Below are 20,353 nucleotides of genomic sequence, written 5' to 3'. Positions count from 1 at the left end.
CAAAAAAATATTTGCTTGCACTTGTCCTGTCTGTGTTGCCCTCGCCTCGAGACACTGGAAGACAGGGGACTGTGTATGGATTCATTGCACGTGAGCGTGGCTGTACATTTGTTGTTTGCGTGTCTGTTTGCTGTGTGTGAGTTTGTGTCTGTACATGGACTGCAGAAGACCAGCACTATTGGTTTTGCCAGTGGCTGCGTAGCAAACCCAAATGACGTCATACTACCTCTTCCCTCCCTTTCCACGAATCCTCGCACCGTTCCTGGTGCTGCTGTCATGAAACTCCTTTGTGACGTACTATATCCAATAATGTGTGCATCATGTTATTTAATGCCAGTTGTAATTAGCTACTTTTATATTATCAGTGACATGGTACACATGAGTCTGGTTGCCCCTCTCCGCGCTGCCATTGTCTCTGACCACGGCGTTGGTGGCGCACTATTCAAATGGCTCCATAGACCTCGGTGTGGGGTTTTAAAAACGGGGCTGCTTCCTGGGCTGCGGGCGGCCTTCGGCTCCTGCGGTCCTCTCAGGAACTCGGCTACGCCTCTTCATAACACTCAGCTGCAGATAAACACGCACGCATACGTCCTGTTCAAACTTGCACGCTCTTTAAATCTTTACAGCAGCTGTGTAAAAAGGGCGTTTGCTGCTTTATGTTTGCTATTACATATTGTATGTACATCGCATTCCTTACCTTTGGGGCGATTCTGCCGCAGACTCAGACGTCTGCATATTTCCATTCTGTACTCTAATACCAAGCGAGTTTAATATTATGGTGAATAAAATCAGTACGAAAGGCCTGCGGCGACATGCAGTAGGAAAGACATATTCCTCATGAAAACAGCTCCCTTCTTCTCAGCCCTTCCTTGGGTTCGGTAAGGGTGGTTAGCAGGAGGCTCGTGTGTAATATGGAGCAAGTAAGAAGTGTGGGATGAGGGTCATAAACAATGGCCATGTTTACTATGGCTGCCATCAGCGCATGGCATGATGGGTAGCGGGCGAAGAATGACCTTGAATGCTTGGATGGTAGACCCAGCTATCACCAGTGCTTTAAATGGAAAAAAATAAGTGCAGGTACTCATCAAATTGAGATGTGGACTAGGGGGCGGGGTTTGGGGCGGGGCTATGGGGGCGGGGCTACTGGCAATGCTGCCCTGTTCTGCTATGCCAGCAGGAGGGGAGGTTAGCACTCGATCAGAGTGCTTCAGGAAAACGACCAACTCGTCAGCTGTGTCGCGCTTCTTTTTCGTATATGCTGAATTTCACTGAGCTTGGCTTGAGGCCCCAAGAGTACCGGTACTGTCTTTTTACAAGAAAAAGTTCCGGTACTCAAGGGCCGAAAATCTAGAAGTGCCGGTACTCAGTACCGGTGAGTACAGGCCCATTTAAAGCACTGGCTATCACCTGTTCTTCGCATAGTAGACCAGACCAGTATGGGGAGACGCGGTGTAAAGTAGTGTAACAAAACTTGAGGGGTGCCCCCGACAAAGTACATGCTGCCCCAGCCCCTCGCTTCGGACCCAGTCCAGGGCTCTCAGGCCTGGGGCCTATCAGTGCTGGAAAGAGCCCCCGGAGGGAGCACCCCACCCCCTCACACTGCGGGTGCTGCAGAGGCTTTTGTTACGCCACTGGCGGTGTACACGCATGATGCAGTATACTGGTAAAAACTACTCACACAGCTGTATAACACAACTGAGATTCTGGCAACATTAGATATTAATGGTTATCTTCAGTGATTGGGGCTGCAATAACTCACCCTATAACAGAGAGATCAGATATATGGCCACTCACCAAGGAGGAGCGGATTGTTACTCAGACTCCTGTAAGGAAAGAACCCCCCCTAGTCTTGATGGTCCTTGATGGTCTTCTATCAAACTGATTCTGATGTCCTGCATTGCAAACTAGCAGACTCATTATACCTTGGAGGGATTCATGGGGAGGCTTCTGAAGGCCAACACTGGTGGAACTCATGTCCTCAACTCGGGGATGGGTGAGAAAGACCGGTGTCTGCTCTGCATTGTAGTGGGCTTTGCACAGAGATCGCCCCAGAAAATAATTGGCAGTTAGGATAAATGGGATGAAGGTTGCAGAGCCCAACTTTCAGATGCAGAATGGGATAGGGTGCAAGAATACACCGAAAGGACAGCGAGCAATGCTACAGCTCACAGATTTTAAGTACCAACTTAAGTCATACCTCACCCCTATTGTACTGCATAAAATAGATAGCACAGTAAAATGGCACTGTGTAAGATGCAAGCATGAGGAAGCTAACTGGAGTCATATGGCGAGGACATGCAGAGTTGTTCAAAGGTTCTACGACAGGTCATTACATGTTTGCAAACGGCTATATCAGCTATAGTACAATTTGATGTTGAGCACTACTTGTTGGGTCTACACCCATGCTTGTAAAGAAAACATGCAAATACCACATGGCTGCGCTGGGTCACCTGCTACCTAAGAGGTATATAGCCACTGGCTGGATGCAGATGGGGCACCTGTCTACGCCCTATGGTGCAGAGATGTTGGGGAGTGGGCACTGGCAGAGGAATCCGAATGTCAGTGGTCAGAATAGACACTATGGGCTTGATTACAAGCCTGGCAGTCCAGGGACTGCCAGACTAGCAGGGGCGCGACTGTGGCAATCTCCCGACCGCCCTACTACAATTTGGGCAGTCAAACCGCCATTGCCCCGCCACTGCTGCCAGGGAACCGCCATTCTGTAGACATTGGTGTGGCGGTGTAGAGGCAGTAATACGTTTGGTGGAACCATGGTGGTCCGGCCAATCATATTACCCGTTTCCTCTCCGCCATGAAAACTGTGGCAGACAGGAAACATAGGGGGCCCATATTTACAGTCCATGCCATGCAGGAACTGTTTTTGGCATCCCCATTCCGGTGCCCATTTTCTGAAGCACCATCAGGACAACGTAAAAAAAAAGGCAGACAAGAGAAACACTCGTAATCTGGCAGGCAGCCCGACCACAGGTTTGGGGGTGCAGCGGCGTGGCAGACCCGGAACCTCGCTGCCAAACTCAAAATCAGGCCCAAAATTGGAAACGTACCTGGAATGTTGGAGACAAATATGTGGGGAATGAGAGCTAACTCTAGTGACGTGACTAAACTGTTTCAGTTGCCTCCTCCTTATCTCAAGAATTGGTCATTAATATGTCTATGTTAAAAGTATGTACCTGCACTGTTGTATCTACAACATAATTCAAGGGAATTGATTGCACTGTACCCTCATGCTAATGGTGTATTTTCACACATTGGAAATGCCAATAAGGCGCTATCAATGAAATGAAATGGAGGATCCATTTTCAGATCCAGACCAGCCCCAGAACCACGCTCCGAGGCAACCTCGCCCACTGACCCCCGGGCCTCGTGCCTCTTTCACCACCACCATCGTCGACCTCATCGCACCCCACACCATTGCGTCCAAGGACTGCACTGTCCTTGGAGACCTGAACTTCCACCTCGACAACCACAGCGACCCCGACTCCACTGCCCTCCTAGACAACCTCGCTAACATCGGACTAAAGCAGCTCATCACTACCCCACCCACAAGGCAGAACACACCCTCAACCCCATCTTCGCAGGAGGGAACAAAGTCCACTTCAGCCACATCAAGCAGCCCCTCTGAACAGACCATCACTGCGTACACTTCACCTTCAACACCACCACTGCCCACCTGCCCACGCCCACCACGAAGGAACTTGGGCAAAGTCACCGAAGAACACCTCCACTCCACCCTTATCCATGACCCCCCTCCCCAGGACCGACGCCAACTCCGCAGCCAAGGAGTTTCACCGCTGGATCGCTAGCTGCACAGACAAGCTCGCACCCCTCTGAAAACTCGACAGATAGCATCCCCTGAATGCCCCCTGGTTCCCCGCCGACCTCCAAGAAGCCAGATGCTTCTGCAGGCGATTTGAAAAGTGATGGAGAAACAGCAAAGCCACCGAAGGCCAGACCACCTACAAGTATGCCATGACATAATACCACCAACAAATAAGAGCCACCAAGAGGACCTTCATCCGGAACAAAATCCTCACCTACTCCAGCAACCCGAAGGAACTCTTCAACATCATCCATCAATTCACCAAATCACCCAGCGAAACCACAGACATCACACCCTCCCAGGACCTCTGCGACAAGCTCAGCACCTACTTCCACACAAAGATCAAGACCCTCTACGATAACCTTAGCGAGCAAACCCCAGAAAGCACCCTCCACTCCAGCAAGGATGGCCAGCCCCCCATCACCACCTGGACCCCAGTCTCCCCTGAAGAGACCACCATGACCATGAGGAGCACCCACTCAGGGGCCCCCATGGACCCCCTGCCGACTGCACATATTCCACAGAGCCGCCGCCTCATAGCACCCGAACTACACCACACCATCAACACCTCCTTTGACTCAGGCCTTTTTCCCGATAACTGGAAGCAGGCTGAGGTCAAGCCCCTCCTCTAGAAACCCTCCGCCGACCCAATGGACCTGAAGAACTACCACCCCATCTCTCTCCTCCCCTTCACAGCCAGGGTCACTGAGAAAATCGTCAATGCCCAGCTCACCACCTTCATCAAAGAGAGTGACATCCTGGAGTCTTCCTAGTCCGGATTCCGAAGTAACCACAGCCTTAAGACCGCCCTTCTTGCTATCACAGAGTACATCTGCGCGCTCCTCGACCAGAGCCACACCACAGCACTCATCCTGCTAGACCTCTCCACAGCTTTCAACGCCGTTTCCCACCGCACTCTCGCAGCCAGACTCCACGATGCCCCCATAAGGGGGAAGGCCTTCGACTGGATCCGCTCCTTTCTCGCTGGTAGAACCCAAAGGATCAGACTCCCTCCCTTCCTCTCTGAACCCACAAGAGATCAACTATTGAGTACCCCAGGGACCATCGCTCAGCCCCACGCTCTTCAATATCTACATGGCCCCCCTCGCCGCCATTTTCAGACAGCACGGACTAAGCATAGTATGCTACGCAGGTGATACCCAGCTCATTCTCTCCTTCAGGAAGAACCCCATAGACTTCAGACTTTGCTTCCAGGAAGGAATGAAAGACTTTGCAGCCTGGATGAGCAACAACTCTCTAAAGCTCAACTTGGAGAAGACAGAGGTCCTCGTCCTTGTACCTTCCCCCACCGCTTGGAGGCCATTCTCCCTTGGAAACCCACCCAGACCATAACCTCGGCATCACAGTCGACTCCTCCCTCACCATGACTCCCCAGATCAACGCCATCGCCTCCACCTGTTTCAACTCCCTCCGCATCCTTCGCAAGACCTTCAAGTGGATCCCCCCGAAGCCAGAAAAAACCGTCAACCACGCACTCATAACCAGCGGACTGGAGTACGAGAATGCCCTCTACGCTGGAATAAACAAATCCCTGCTACACAGACTCCAGATCATTCTAAACAGCACAGCCAGACTCATCCTAGGCACCCCCGCCAAGAGCACATGACCCAACACCTGCGAGGCCTCCATTATATCCACGTCAAAATAAGAGTAACATTCAAGCTACTCCCCTCCGCCTACAAATCACTTCAAAACATTGGACCCAAATACCTCAATGACAGAGTCCGTTTCCACGTACCCAAAAGAAACCTCTGCTCAGCTGATCTCGCCCTGGCAGATACCCCGCACATCCGCAGAGCCAGAGTGGGTGGAAGAGCCTTCTCCTACGTCGCTGCCAAGGCCTGCAACGAACTCCTAGTTGACCTCAGACGCTCCCCCACCCTGCGCACCTTCAGGAAGAGCCGAAAGACCAGCCTTTTTGGGTATTCCCGGAGCTGCATTCACCTCCCCCTCAGCGCCTGGAGACCCTCACGGGTGAGTAGTGCACTTTATAATTCCCTGATTGATTAATCGATTGAGAAAAAGAAATCGAAGCAGGCCACAGAAGGAGTCCCATTTACGCAATTGGCATCAGTAGAAGCTCAAAAAGCACAGACATGGGACACATCGTGGAAGTACGTACCCAGAGCTACACCAATCAAGTCAAACGTAGTGAGCCCAATACGCAAAACCTTTGCTATGTTTAGGTGTGACTCACTCCGGCAAACCGGGCACCGCCCCTCGGAAATCAAATTCGCTGATATACACGAGTAATGCGCTACGTGATATCGGAAATAGGGCCCAAAAAAACCAAGTGATAGACTGTACCTGTTTCACTATTTTTCTGACTATCTTGGAAAGGCCAGTGGGATGCAGGGCTTGTAGGAGACAATGTGAATTAGGGGAGACCTCCCTAGCTGTACCCTATAAAGGACCGAGCTACATTTTATGTAATGTTTGCTCACTAATAAAACATGCCATTCTAATCTGGGATATGTTATCCTCACTCTCACCAGACATATGTTTCCTGACAGAAACCTGGTTGACCCCCCATAGTGCCCCGGCAATTAACATCGCTATGCCAGATGGGTAGAAGGTTATCCATGGGGACAGAGTGGGGAAAGTGGGAGGGGGGATTGCGATTGTATTTAAAGAGAACTTAAAGGTCCAATGGCTGGAAAAGCTTAGCAACGAGAAGTTGGAGATAGACCTTTTTAGGGTCAGTTGCTCGCCGACCAAATCCTGGTAAGGCGCACTTTTGTATCGTCCACCTAATTCAAAATTGAACTTTGTCAACATGGTGACAGAGTTCATTGCAGCACAGGTTATGGCCTCTAGGAGCTTTATATTGTTGGGGGATTTTAACTACAATGGAGAAGCCTCCCAGGACCCGGAAGTGGCGCTGTTATTGTCAGGATTATCTGACCTGGGTTTGGGACAATATGTCCGCGGCCCAACACATACAGCCGGACACACACTGGATATGATATTCTCGAATAATGAAAGCCTATTATTCATGGATACTCAGCCCCTGACCTGGACAGATCATTATCTGATCTCGTTTAGCTGTCCAGAGTCCACGAATCAGGAACAGGAGAGATCATGCAGATTAAGAAAAGCCCATACAACTAGAACTTGGCAGAAACTCAACGTAGAAGCATTTGAGAGAAAGTTCCGGAGCTTTGAGATTCAGCCTAGGGAAGTAAGGGACGCCGACACAGAGGCGTTACTGGCTAATTTTAACCGGGCTCTGATTTGGACCTTGGACCTAGTTATCCCGGAACAGAACATCAAACCTGGGCCCAGCCGGGTCTCAGCACCTTTTTACTCAGGGGCTCTAAAAATTGAAAAATCCTCCTGCAAAACTCTGGAGAGGAAATGGAGACGATCCAAAAATGAGAGGGATAAAATGGCCTATAAAAAGGCTCTAGCAGGCTATCATCACAATATCAAAACGGCCAGATGCATATACATCCAAACGCAAATAGAACAGGCAGGGAATTTGGTAAAGACTTTGTTTGACATTGTGAAAGGTTTTTCCTCCCCGCAGGCCTGCAAACAACAACCGGTAGAAACGCAGGAGCTATGTGAAGCTTTAGCTACTTATTTTCACTTATTTTATTTTACTTATTTTATCTCCCTGATGTATGAGAATTTTCCAAAAAATAAAAGCTCCAGTCTTGCTGAACCCTGTAGCCACAAAGGGGAGCCAGTAATAGGTCAGTTTGAGCCTATCCTACAGAAGGATGTCATTCGGCACCTACAAACATCAAAATCAAGATCCCCGAGTCACGTGTGCCCTCCCTATGTCATGGCTTTAATCGCAACTAGTTGTGCGCCAGCTATTCAGGAGATTTTCAACTCCTCCATGGCCAACGGCTATATTCCCATGACATGGAAGGAGGCCCACGTGCGCTCTATCCTTAAAAAACCCTCAGCAGATCCAGCGATCCTAAGTAATTATAGGCCTATATCACTACTCCCTCTGCTGGCAAAAATACTGGAGGCACACATTAACACTCAACTGAGCCAGTATCTGGAGTCCAATAACATTCTGGACACATCACAGTCTGGCTTTCGGCCGGGGTTTAGCACAGAGACTGCTATGTTAGCAGTCACAGACTCCATCAGGCGAACGCTAGATGGAGGGGGATCGGTGATGCTTATTCTTCTGGACCTCTCCGCGGCATTCGATACTGTATCACATCAACTGCTGGCGGAGAGGTTGCAGGTCTGCGGCATCGGGGAACTGGCATTGAAATGGCTGGTCCATTTCCTGGCTAATAGGAAACAACAGGTTATGATGGGTCCATTTAGGTCATCGAAGTATTTACTGGAGAGAGAGGTCCCACAGGGCTCGTGCTTAAGCCCGACCCTCTTCAATATTTATATGGCTCCACTAGCCAGAACAGTACAGCAGCATGGGTTTGAGGTCGTCTCTTATGCAGACGACACTCAACTGATTTTCCCGATTGGGAAAAATCTGGCAGAGGAAAGAGTACGTTTCACACAAGGAATGCTGGCCGTTGCAAGCTGGATGGCAGAGTCCTGCCTCCAACTAAACCCGGGAAAAACAGAGTTGATGTTTTTGGGTAAAAGACAGGATCTCGTGCTGGACGACTGGTGGCCGGTAGAACTGGGCACCACCCCAGTCTCCTCAGTCTCAGTGAAAAGCCTGGGTATCCAGCTGGATGAAAACCTGTCTATGAAAAACAATGTCAGTAACATAATGAGCTCGTGCTACTATAGCCTACGGCTGCTGCGGAAGATCATTCCCTATCTCCCCCTGAGCCATCGCAGCATGGTAGTCCAGGCCTTAGTAGTCAGTCGAATGGACTATGGGAATGCTCTGTTGGCTGAAGTAGGAACTACGCAGCTAGCAAAGCTCCAAGTTATTCAAAACACGGCAGCCCGGATGGTCCTAAATCACCCTCCGGGCACTCCATCGCTCCCATTACTGAAGGAACTGCACTGGCTGCCAGTCAAAAAGAGAGCTTTTTTAAGACATGCTGTCTAGTCTTCAAAGCTATGAGGGAAACAGGCCCAAAATATCTACAAACCAAAATATGCAAATTGACATCGGCATGCTATCTCAGATCTAATGGTAAAGCTCTCCTAACGATTCCACGTATTTATCGAAATCGTCTGGGAGGAAAAACCTTCTCCTATGTTGGTCCTAAATACTGGAATTCCCTCCCGGAAAGGCTGCGAAAGTCCCCTTCCTATCTGATCTTCATGAAACATCTTAAAGCCTTCCTATACTGATCGGGGCTTTCTGCACCGTTCTCGGTGATTCAGACTAGGTAGCGCGGAGATGCCCCTGGGTGATTCATGCGCTTTACAAAACATCAATAACAATAACAATAACAATAACTCCTGGAATTCACGAGCAAGCTAGGAAGGCTCATAGAGTCCATCACAGCAAATTATTTGTAAATCGGGTCCCTTGTCTTTGTAGTCTGTATACAGAGCCAGGATTATAAGACTCTTGAGTACCCCTGGGCTTCTGGTTGGTTGGCACTTTTTTACAGTTGTTATTCTCGCTGCTGTTTGTAGTGACCCTTGGATGCATATTGAGACCTGGGTTTGGATGAAAGCCCGAACTCAGTCATTTTTAAGGTCCATCCGTGTCCAGTAAAACCTTCTTTTTGAATTGATTCCCCAGAAATGTCGGTGCCTCTTGCTTCTTCCATAAATCAGCTTCCAGAACGTCAATGTCCATCAAAGTGGCAGATGACTGGACTCCTTATTTTACATATCGTCTGTCTGTCCACCAACTGCCAAGGCAGAGTTACGTCTGTCAGCACTCTTGCCCTCCTCATTGGCAGCTCTGCCTTCCTCCATTGGCAGTAATACACTATATCTAGATTTTTCCATCACCATGGTGTGGCTGATGAGGTATTGTGACAGAGGATGGAAATACCAATGGCGGACGGCAAAATGTACAGTGGATGTCAGCCAAAATCAAGCAGAAGATCTGTCTAACTATCTACCAATTACAAACACCTGCTTAGCCCTCTACAAAACACACCTGCAACAAAATCAAACCATTTACCACTCTTGACACAAACCTATGCTGCCCCACTATGTTCCACAACCAAGGCAGACAGGTGAGCCCCATGATTCTCTGAAAATGAACTAACTGTAATGGTGAATAAAATGATGAGGGTTGAGTCCCAGTTGTTTGGAGATCTGTGAGTCAACATAGGAAATATGGACCAGTATAGTGGATAGAATAAATGCGCTGTCCAATGCGTGATGCTTACAGGATGACATCGACAAGTGGTGAAATGACTTACAGACAACAGTCCCACCTACATGCCATGGGAACAGGTGGTGAGTTTCCTAGGCCCCTGAACCCCTTGATATGAGAGAAGAAGGTGCCGACAATACCCCCTACTGAAGACGTCATGGGCATTGTAGGTAGATTAAACAGTGGAAAGTACTCTGTAGACATGGCTTTAGATATGTTGGGCCATTAAATTTTTTTGGGGCACCATTTTACTGACTCAAAAATTTAGCTTTAAGCTGCAGATTATCCCATATATACAGTGTCACTTGGGTCACTTTCTATAGTATTTATAGGTGTATGTTCTCTCACACCACACATGCACCTTCCCCACAATCTACAAATGTGTGGCATTAGGGTGATCAACTAACTCCGGTCTTTATAAACACTTAATCAGATATTTGTACCGTGGGTACTGTGCCTCAATTTTGAGTCTGATAAACTGTCATGTTTTTGCTGGTGTAGCTTCTGACTCTGCTGCTGGAAATTATAGACCGATGGCCTGTTGAATCTTGTGTCTTTAATCAATGAACATCACACCATCCTTCATATTCAGTGCGAATGTATAAAAATATTTTTTTCCTGTTTGTGACTGCTAGGCAAAGCCTTGTATACTCGAACATAAAATATATAAAATGACCCATACATACCCGGAGAATACTCCAGTGATGTCAAGGCCTCCTAATACCATTTCTTACTAATTTTAAGAATTATTTTTGCATTTTTTTCAAAAGGTCATGAGTGACCACATTAAATATGATGACCACTCATAAAAGCTGTGGTGCTTGATCTGAAACCACATCACAGACATCTATGTCAAGCAGGTGCAGACATATATATGAAGAGATTTGTCTTCCATAAGGGAATCTGAGTAAATGCATGCTCTGCCCTGTGTCACCAGAGGATGAGCTGCAAAAAGAGTCAACATATGAGTACGAGTGAGAATAAAATGTTTAAAAAAAAAGATAAAACGTTGTTTGCGCTCGACGCATCACTGAGTCGGCGAAGCGGGGAGCGCAAAGTAAGTGTTTTTCTTTTTAAACATTATTATTCGTCTTCGTATTTTGACACCCCTCCCCAACCAGCCCTACTGCTCTTACCTGCACCGGATGCAGCTGTTCTATAAAACGAAATATATTCTAGAATAAAACACACACCAAGAACAACATGCTTCAAACACAAGTGATATTCTTGATCAGTTGAAAGATTACTCCATTACAAGCGTGGTGGGTGTAATGTGTACAACAATACAACTGCACTGTAAACAATTACACTAATACGTTGTATGGTTCATCTGCCATGGGTTTAATTCAGAACACTGTCCAACAATATCTATATGAGACACAATGTCCTCGACAAGAGCCCAAAAAAACTACATTAAACACAGTACAATTACAATCTGATGCTTGTTGCAATCATTGAGTTACATTTTTTTTAATCAAAATTCTTCCTGGAAATATTTTTATTAAATTTAAATATGTCAAAGAGCAATGTGTTTTGAAACAATGAGATTGCATAACGATAGTCCCCCAAAAAATATATTCTTTGTAGATGCAACTCCCAGGCATCAGGGTATAGAGTCCACACCAATGCCACACCACTTGCAGATGAACATTGCGTGTCTTCTGTGGGAACATAGTTATCCTGCCGTATAGGTTAGCCAAGATAAACCCCAGGCGCATTAGGTTTGTCTGGCTTGCCCTCACTCCTTCTCACAAGTGTTATCAGTACTCCTGTAGACAGTAGTGTCCATCCTCCCATTCCTCCCATTCCCACCACCATAGTTAGGCCAAAGTTATCCCCCTGTGCCATGACCCCCACCATCTGTACTGAATCTACTCCTCTCTTGCTTCTTTTCCTTCAAAAGCAAACCGCAACTTCAGTGTCAGCAGGGCAAGGGAGACATGGCCACAGCTCAAGGGTCATTGGGCCCTTCTCAAGCTGCTAAGACAGAACCTATTATTGAGCGGGATGTTCAGGGTGTGTTTAAAAATGTAACTTAATAACAGGAAAACGTGACTGGTATGATAACGCAGCGGGAGGAGCAACTGGGCAAACTCACTAGCCTGCTCTAGATGCAGAACGACCTCCTGGAGAGGAGCATTAATGTCAGGATGCAGGAACTTGGCATTATATTTGATGGAGCTAAGGCACTGCCTGAGATTATGTCAGCATCTGCTCTCCATGGCCAAATATCATCTTTTGCCTCCAGTTCCCCTACAGCCCCAAAACATCCAACTTTATTTTATTTAAAGTGCAAAAATGGCATCCTCATGCCTGTTTGTACTTATTGTTTATGAATATTTCCTGAATATTCCCATGTTATTTCCATTTTGGATATTTTTGATCGATTTAAGAAAGGCATATAAGAGTATGTTAAAGCGTACTCCTTTAGTACTACTTCTCACACTCATAAGTGCTTTAGTGAGTTAGCCACTAATATTTCTGTCAGACTATTTTTTTTGAAGGATATTCTGACACACAACCTTATTTTTCTATGAAAATTTTCCATTACTCATTTATAAAATTGTTGTTTTTTAATGCAGGATGGAGCCACACCGCTGTTTTTGGCAGCACAAAGTGGCTATGTGGACGTCATTCGATTATTGCTGTCATCCGGGGCAAAGGTTAATCAGCAGAGGCAGGTAAGTTAATGTTCAGTACATTAAAATTGCTCCTTTTAATTTGATTTTGGAGGTGGACAAAAAATATGGGCCAAACTCTGCTTTCCCTCAAGCAGTCCCAGGAGACAGAGCAAAGTGCTGATTTACTATACGTTTGCATAGGCAACATAAACAGCAGGATTGATCAACTTTCCTGCACAAAATATATTTTGCTAAAAAAGATAACATGAAGGTTGTACTATTGGGTATTGATATTGCTCATATAGTTAGCACAACAAACACCTGCCCCAAAGTCCTCTCTATCTATACTCCACTTTGTGGTGGTGTGCTGCCAATGAAAATAACAGATATTGAATTAGAATGTGAGAAATCTAAATTCTGTTCCTGAGTCACGACGCTCGTGGACCATTCTCAGCAAACCAATCACAAAGCCAGCCAGGCCTTGTCCCTTCATGGGGGTTATATGCAATAATGTCTCTTGAATTGTGAAAGCACCATTAAGTCGAACATAAAACTGAACAGGGAATAGGGTGGTAGAGCATGAGGTGTATTGTGGAGACCAGGTGACTTCTTGGCATTCCAAAAACTGTGGGGTAGCAGACAAATATACACCCTTGACCCTACCACAAAATAAGATATAAAAATGTTAACTGCAACAGCATGGTTGTAATCTGGTATACTGAGCTAAAACTAAACAATCTTCTCCACAAGTGGATAAAACCCTCACTGCACAAATCAAAGACAAGGTCTTTAAAGGTCTTATCCATTTGGTCTCTGCTTTATTGTAGGCGGCGGTAATACCCAAGCTGAAGACTGATTGTGAAAGATTTGTTACCATAGGTTTCCCCCTACATGTCAGTTCATTTCCAAATTTATACAATCGCAGGCATAGTCTATGAAAGTCGTAAATTTCTTTGAGTAGTAATCTGTGTAGTATTTAGATATGTAGAATTTTTTCACTTGTTAATGTCTGCTGCTCAAGTTCATTATCACATTTACATTTGTTTAATTTCTCTACATGGAAAAAAAATCGCCATAGTTAAATTTCTTACCATACCCACTTTGCACAAGCCTACCAGTAATAAGCGTACTCCTGCCCTTCACAGGAGTAAATGTTGTATGTTTTCCAAGCAGAATGGTAACGCCTGCTAACTTAAGTTTATGAATAATGGCCTGTTTCTGCAGATTGTTGTGGTACAGGCCTCCGAAATAAATGCTTTCCGAATAGAGTAAAAAAGAGAAGCCTTTATTAGCTCCTCATCCATGTGACTGTCCTTTCAAATACTTCAACGGTCACAATTTCTTCCCCACAGTCTAATCCATAACACATTCCATACCATGGGACATTACTTAAAGTGACACTTGCTTAACACAACATCATACTTCTTCCCATTTTATAAACATAATATTATTGTTTAAGATACCAATGTAGAAATAACTGAAAACCTACATACAAAATACATCATTGAAAAACAACAGAACCTATACATAAATTAACAGGAGAATGTTGACATTTTCCTTTACAATATAAAAAATTCTAAATTGAGTGTGATAACTCCAAACTACTTGTGTTTGTGAACAAAATCATTTAAATACCCAGGATGTTTCCGTACTCTTACGCCTTTCCTCCTTTCACTTAATACAAACCCTTCTGCACCTGTATCAAATGAACTTTTGTAAGAAATTGAGTTCCTGGTTGGAGAGGGTGAACCCCTTCTCATGCAGAAATCATGATTCTTCTCAGGGTGAAGTCACAAGCAAAACCTAAATTAACCGGTGTTCAGTCTTCAGATACCATGGCACAGAGCAGTTAGGCTTAACTCAGAGGCAATGTGTAAAGCATTTCTGCAACACCAAAAAAGGATCACACAACAGTTTTAGAAAAATAAAGTCCCATCACACAGCAATTAGAGTCTAACTTCAGCCGTATCACACAGGTTGGACTGCCCGGCTTCCTATCATACAGAGTGGTACCTCAGCCATGGTACTCTGGCTCCGCAGCCAGTGCTTAATTTGAGCCGGTGGTTTCCGGAGCTCGGCATCAGCACATAATTGCCAGCAACGGCTCCTGTGACAGTTTACCACATGGTGGCACTGTCTGACCTTGTTTAATAAGCTAATATACATATAAAAATAATAATACCTGCCTATCACACCTTTATTGAAGCTTTGGGTGAGCTGGAATTATCACACTTTTAGGAGTGTGATGGTTAGTGGTTGTGTAGATACTGTCATTGGCAGAGGTGGCAGGGGCAATGGGTGGTGCAGGCTACTGTGGCCTCCAGAGAAGGGCCCTGGCACTTGCTTTTTTATTTATTTTTTACAAATTAAGCATTGCGACTGAATGTACCCTCTTGACCTTGGGCTCTGCCCAGGATCATGAGTTTGGGATCTGATCTCACTGTCTGCAGAGCCTCGGTATATTTCCTCCTATACCGGCTGCTCAGCCTGGTCTCAGTCCTGTTGTACGGACAGTAAAGCCTGGTCTCCTGTGACCCTGGCCCTGTAATCTTGTTTGGTTTCATGCTTGTCATACTGGCAGCACAGTCATGCTTTAAGGTTGATTTTCTGGTGGAAATTCCATTGAGCATGTTCAAAAGGAAAATAGGTCGGTGTCTTTGTGTGTCAAACGTTTTAAGGTTGTTTCTAGGCTGTTACATTGTACAAAACGGGTCAGACCTGTAATGTATCTCCTATGATCGAAACTGTTTTGTTCAACTTAAGATACAATGTCATTCAAAGCGTTTTAAATGAGTGCCCGGGTTTTTGAAGTACAGGTTGCTGAGCGCAGAGGCAACCGCAGTGCTGTGCCACTAGAGGGCGCTCCAAGCAAACACACATTTATATCTGTGCGAGTTACAGCCTTAAGGGAAACTACAAATACAAACGTTTTCAAGTTAATACATATTTCACTCCCATCAAGGACACCTTGACCGATTGTTGCATTGAATGCACCAGGGGTAATGCTTGTGATTGACTGGCAGTTTGAAAACCAACAGCATTGGCAAAAACTACCAGCAGTGGATACAATATGTGTTTTTGTAGTGCATAATCACGTTATGCACTAATGCGGAATATATTGCACCGCATAAACAGTTAATATTGAAGAAAAGATTAGGTACAAAATGCAAAGTTTAAAGTAGACCTGGGAGTAATTTTAATTATACCAAAGTAATCGGAGTAATTTCAGTAATTCTGCGCTACTCTTTGACATGAAATTACTCATAATAAAGCCCGCTCCCATAATTAAGAGTAATATGGGGTAATACTCCAACCACAAGAGCACATTACGGAGCATGGAAGGCTGCTCGCGCTGCTGTTTATGTTCTGTTGCATTTAGCGATATTTTCACTGCGCAAAGTGCAACCTTGCATCTATTTTTTTAATTTGAGAGTGCATTTTACACTAAGAAACTAGCGCCTAATCCCAGGAGTATGTTGAAGAAAAATTGTACCCCAAGTACTGCTCATTCTCGCTGATCAGTTTCTGTTGTATTTAGTGCTATTTCTTAGCGCAAAAAGTATCCTCGCTTCCATTTTGGATGTGAGGAGGCATTTTTGATCCAAGAAAATACCGCTAAATTTAGAATTACTTTTCTCATGTAATTCTGCGGAATTTTGTGGAATTTGTAGGTAATTCCGTGTGATTACACTACACAGAACTACACTACTTGCTGCCACCCTTAGTTTAAAGGAGGTTGTAAGTGTTTTTAGATAATGTAAAGGCAATCAAAATCAGGATTTTGGAATTTATATTTTAGTGATACTTATTTGCAAAACCTTTTTTTAAATTAGAATCCATATTTGTCCCCCAGAATGTTTGCTATCCTTTTAGTGCTCTTTGTTCGTCATCATTTTACTGCCATGTTTCAGCAATTTAATATATATCAGCAGCTGCGCTGCAGCTAAGGCGGAGGAGCGGCGACGCACTGCTCTGTGAGCAGTTCAAAAAGGAAAAATAAAATGATAATAACGCAATGTTTTCCACACTGGCCTAGGTGTGAGCAGGGCTGGGCTGGCCAGAGCAGGGGCCAGGGGGAGAAGTGGGGAGCACTCTCCAAGTGCGCATGACGGTTCAGTCATGCGCACTTTGCATGTTCTCCACCGGCCTTAATGCACTGCCTGGGTGGAGAACATGCACAGGCTCCCTGTCCCAGTCTGAGTGCCGAACCACGGTGCTCAGACCAATCACGATGGTGCTGTTGTGCTGGTGACAGTAGCATTGTGACTGCGTAGGGCAGCCTGTGTGCTACCTGCTTCCTCTGTCGATGATCGAACGAGAACAAGAGGCGGTGGCTGGCCTGAAGGTGAGTGGATTTTTTTACATACCCCCACCCTCCACCCCCATTAAGCAGCAGCTGTCACATATATATATATATATATATATGTCTATTCTTTCATAGCTCACTGGATACCAGTTTTATTAAGTGTAATGTTACAGTAACCTACATGCCCTTTGGTATCTATGAACAGCAGTGAGTGATCTGGGGATTAACTACTACTACTACTAGCACGTTGGGAGCTGAACACCCGATCAGAATGCTCCCTTAGCATGCCATAACTACTATTACCTCTACTTCCTGCGTCTTCGTCCCAGTCATTACTTCATGAGGTTGTTACCTCTCACAGACAGGAAAAACAAAGCAGGAAATGTTGCAAATTAATCCCCGCTCATCCCCTACAGAGAACCATATAACCCTCGATTGGCACAGCACCGTCCTTTTTTGTTTTTCCTGCCTAAGGACTCGAACAAGGAATGCTAGGATATACACTTTTCAGATCCTTGATGGGCTTGTGATCCATATTATATTCCTTACGGTTTCTCGGTTTGTTCTTATTGGGAATGAACCATGTACTTTTCTGTAACTATTCGGGTTCATGGACTTATCACTCAGGTTCATGGACTTATCATCAGCCTTCGATCTGGTGAACCGCTCCAAACTATGGCGTATTTTGCTGGAATTGGGAGTAGATGCACCACTGGTTTACTTTCTTAGCGATCTTCATCAAGACTTATCGGCTGCCGTTAGGGTTACGCAGGACGGCAGATGTACGGGCAAATGTAGCTCCTGGCGGGGGATCAGACAAGGTTGCATTCTGGCCCCCCTACTTTTTACGATCTACATCAATGGCCTGGAAAAATCTCTAGCTGGGGCCAGCGCGGACATTCCTCGTGCAGGGGGATCGGGTATCCCGGTCCTCCCGTACGTGGACGATGCTGTACTCATTGCCCGCACAGGCCTGGGTTTACAGGGGCTGCTGGATAACTTTGGCACATTCATGGAGTCCCTAGATTTAAAAGTAAACAGCAACAAATCCCATGTAATGATCGTTGGGGCACGCAGGAAGGTAAAACATTCAGATGCCTGGGTGCGGAAGTTTCTAGGGTCCCAGTGTTCACCTACCTGGGAGTACTCTTCGATGAGAAGGGTAATTGGGGCCCTCAGCAAAAGCACAAAAGCAACGCCGTGGCAAGATCCACAGCCGCCCTCCTTAGTTTTGCCAAAAGGCTGGGATCTAGGCCCATGGAGACCATGCTTAAAATATATAAGTCTAAGTGTTGTGCGACTGCCTCTTATGGGGCACCGATATGGGGTTATGCGCCTGTGGATAAAATACAACTAGTAGAAAACAGGTTCCTTAGATCGCTGTTGGCGGTACCTCAGTCGACTCCGACTTTGTCTGTACATTCTGAATTAGGTCTGGGTTATATAACAGACTACCTAAAAGCAGCCCCACTGATCTGTTGGGCAAAGACGTGGCTCAATGAGGAAATCACCCTCAATCACCTTATCCTAAAAGACTGCCTGGCCCTCGACAAGGCAGATAGTATTCCATGGCTGGCATACGTAAGAGCGGCGTGTGCCAGACTGGGACGTCCTGATCTATATACAGCCCCAGAGGGAATTAAGAAAAAGGATGTGGTGTGGATCAAACAGAATTTCCGGAACATGTTGGAGGCAGATAGGGAGGAGGCGGAGCTTACAAAACCAGGAGTAAGATGTATTTATGTTTTACAGACCTACCCATCCATAGAACCTTACCTGAAGATCGTCATCAAGCCTTTCTATCGCTTCCTGTTGACAAGATTTAGGTTTAACTTAATTCACCTCACTTTAGGAACTTTTCGGCAATGGGGCAAACCAGATGAGTCCCCACCATGCTCTTGTGATAACTTCTCGATACAAGACACCCTTCACCTGATCATGTTTGGGGAAATTGTTCCGAGGCACGTAAAAAATTCCTATGCCCCATATTACATGAAGCTGGGTTTCTGCAGGTGAGGCCTGCACTTTTACATCTGCAACTACTGAGTAGCGTGCACGTTATTTTTAGCGTAGCAAGCTTTTTGGTGGCTGCAGCTAGAGTGAATAATAAAAGAGATATTTGTATGCATTAAGAACATCAGATTGAGAGGGGGGGGCACTTTTGTTCCTTTTTTATGGAAACTTAAATGATGTTTTTAGATTCTTATATTGCAGCTCACATTGTGGCCCTATAGGTCAGGTGGAGACATTTGCTTATTGATTGTTTGGTATAAATCATGAACTGTAAATAGTGTATATATATATGAATGTTGCAAATGGATGTATATTTATTTATTCAAAGCTATTTTACTGATTTTATGTACAATGAATGTATGCATTGCTGCTTCTTTTATGATTTTAATTAATCGAAATAAAGAGATTTGACTGACTGACTGACTGTAACTATTGACCTGCTGATGATTCTCTGCATAGCTGGGTTTTATAAGGGCTATTTTTTCACTTTCATCTTTTCCAAGTTGTTCCCTGCTAGACTGGAACTATTTATTAATTTAGCGTGTTTCTTTGGATCGGGCTGGACTGGTCGTAGTTCCTAGGAATCTGGAAGGGTGGGGGCCGGTTTTACAGCGGTGGGGACCGGTTTTGTTATTTAGGGGCGTTTTTTGCAGCAATGCTGCAATATTGGCCCCAGTAAAAAAAAAAGAAAAAACAGCAGTGCTTCACAATTGCAAACACCCCAGCCCCCAGAGGCTGGTCTGACAAAATTGCCCAGACTGCTTTTGATTTAGATTTACCGGCTTTCTCAGCTCGGTTTTTCGAGCAGGCGAGATTCGATAGTCGGTGATACCTCATCCCACTGGAGAGTGACGGACTGAGAGGACATCCCATTCAGCAGTGTTTTATCCTTTTGCATGCTCATGACGAGCTGAGCTCGTCATGAGGCATGGTGCTCCGGTGCTCATGACGAGCTCAGCTCGTCATGGGCCGTGGAACGCACAGGTGCGGAGAGAATTCTCCTGCTGTGCTGAGCGTTCCACGGGAGCCAATGCACCTGTGACGAGCTGAGCTCGTCATGAGCACAGGAGCACTGTAGCTCATGACGAGCTCAGCTCGTCATGAGCATGCGGACGCTGTGCGCGCTCCCCTCCCCCTCAGCACACCGGGGGAATTACCCCCGCAGCGAAGGGGTTAAAAGATCAATCGAGCAGCAGGTGAGGTGTTTGCTGTTTTCAGACTGACCGTCTTTCTGCTTGACTGAAGGTCCTTAAATATTTGGGCAAACGTTTAAGACATAGTTTCCAGCATGGGCAGGCACACACAGAAAGCCGCTATGA

General features: G+C 45.8%; 1 protein-coding gene across 1 annotated transcript in view; it reads left to right on the top strand.

The window, feature by feature from the left end:
- ANKRD29 (ankyrin repeat domain 29) overlaps positions 1 to 20,353 on the top strand; it is a 368,662-nt gene that overhangs the window by 261,243 nt on the left and 87,066 nt on the right. The window contains exon 6 of the mRNA XM_086966940.1: positions 12,677 to 12,775. Within this exon, the coding sequence (XP_086823066.1) occupies positions 12,677 to 12,775 (99 nt within the window). The remainder of the gene's footprint in view (positions 1 to 12,676; positions 12,776 to 20,353) is intronic.

This window comes from Lissotriton vulgaris, chromosome 4_1, assembly GCF_964263255.1.
Source record: "Lissotriton vulgaris chromosome 4_1, aLisVul1.2, whole genome shotgun sequence".
Lineage (NCBI taxonomy): Eukaryota > Metazoa > Chordata > Amphibia > Caudata > Salamandridae > Lissotriton > Lissotriton vulgaris.
Note: the sequence above shows the minus strand (reverse complement) of the source record. Positions and strands in the feature narration are given on the sequence as shown.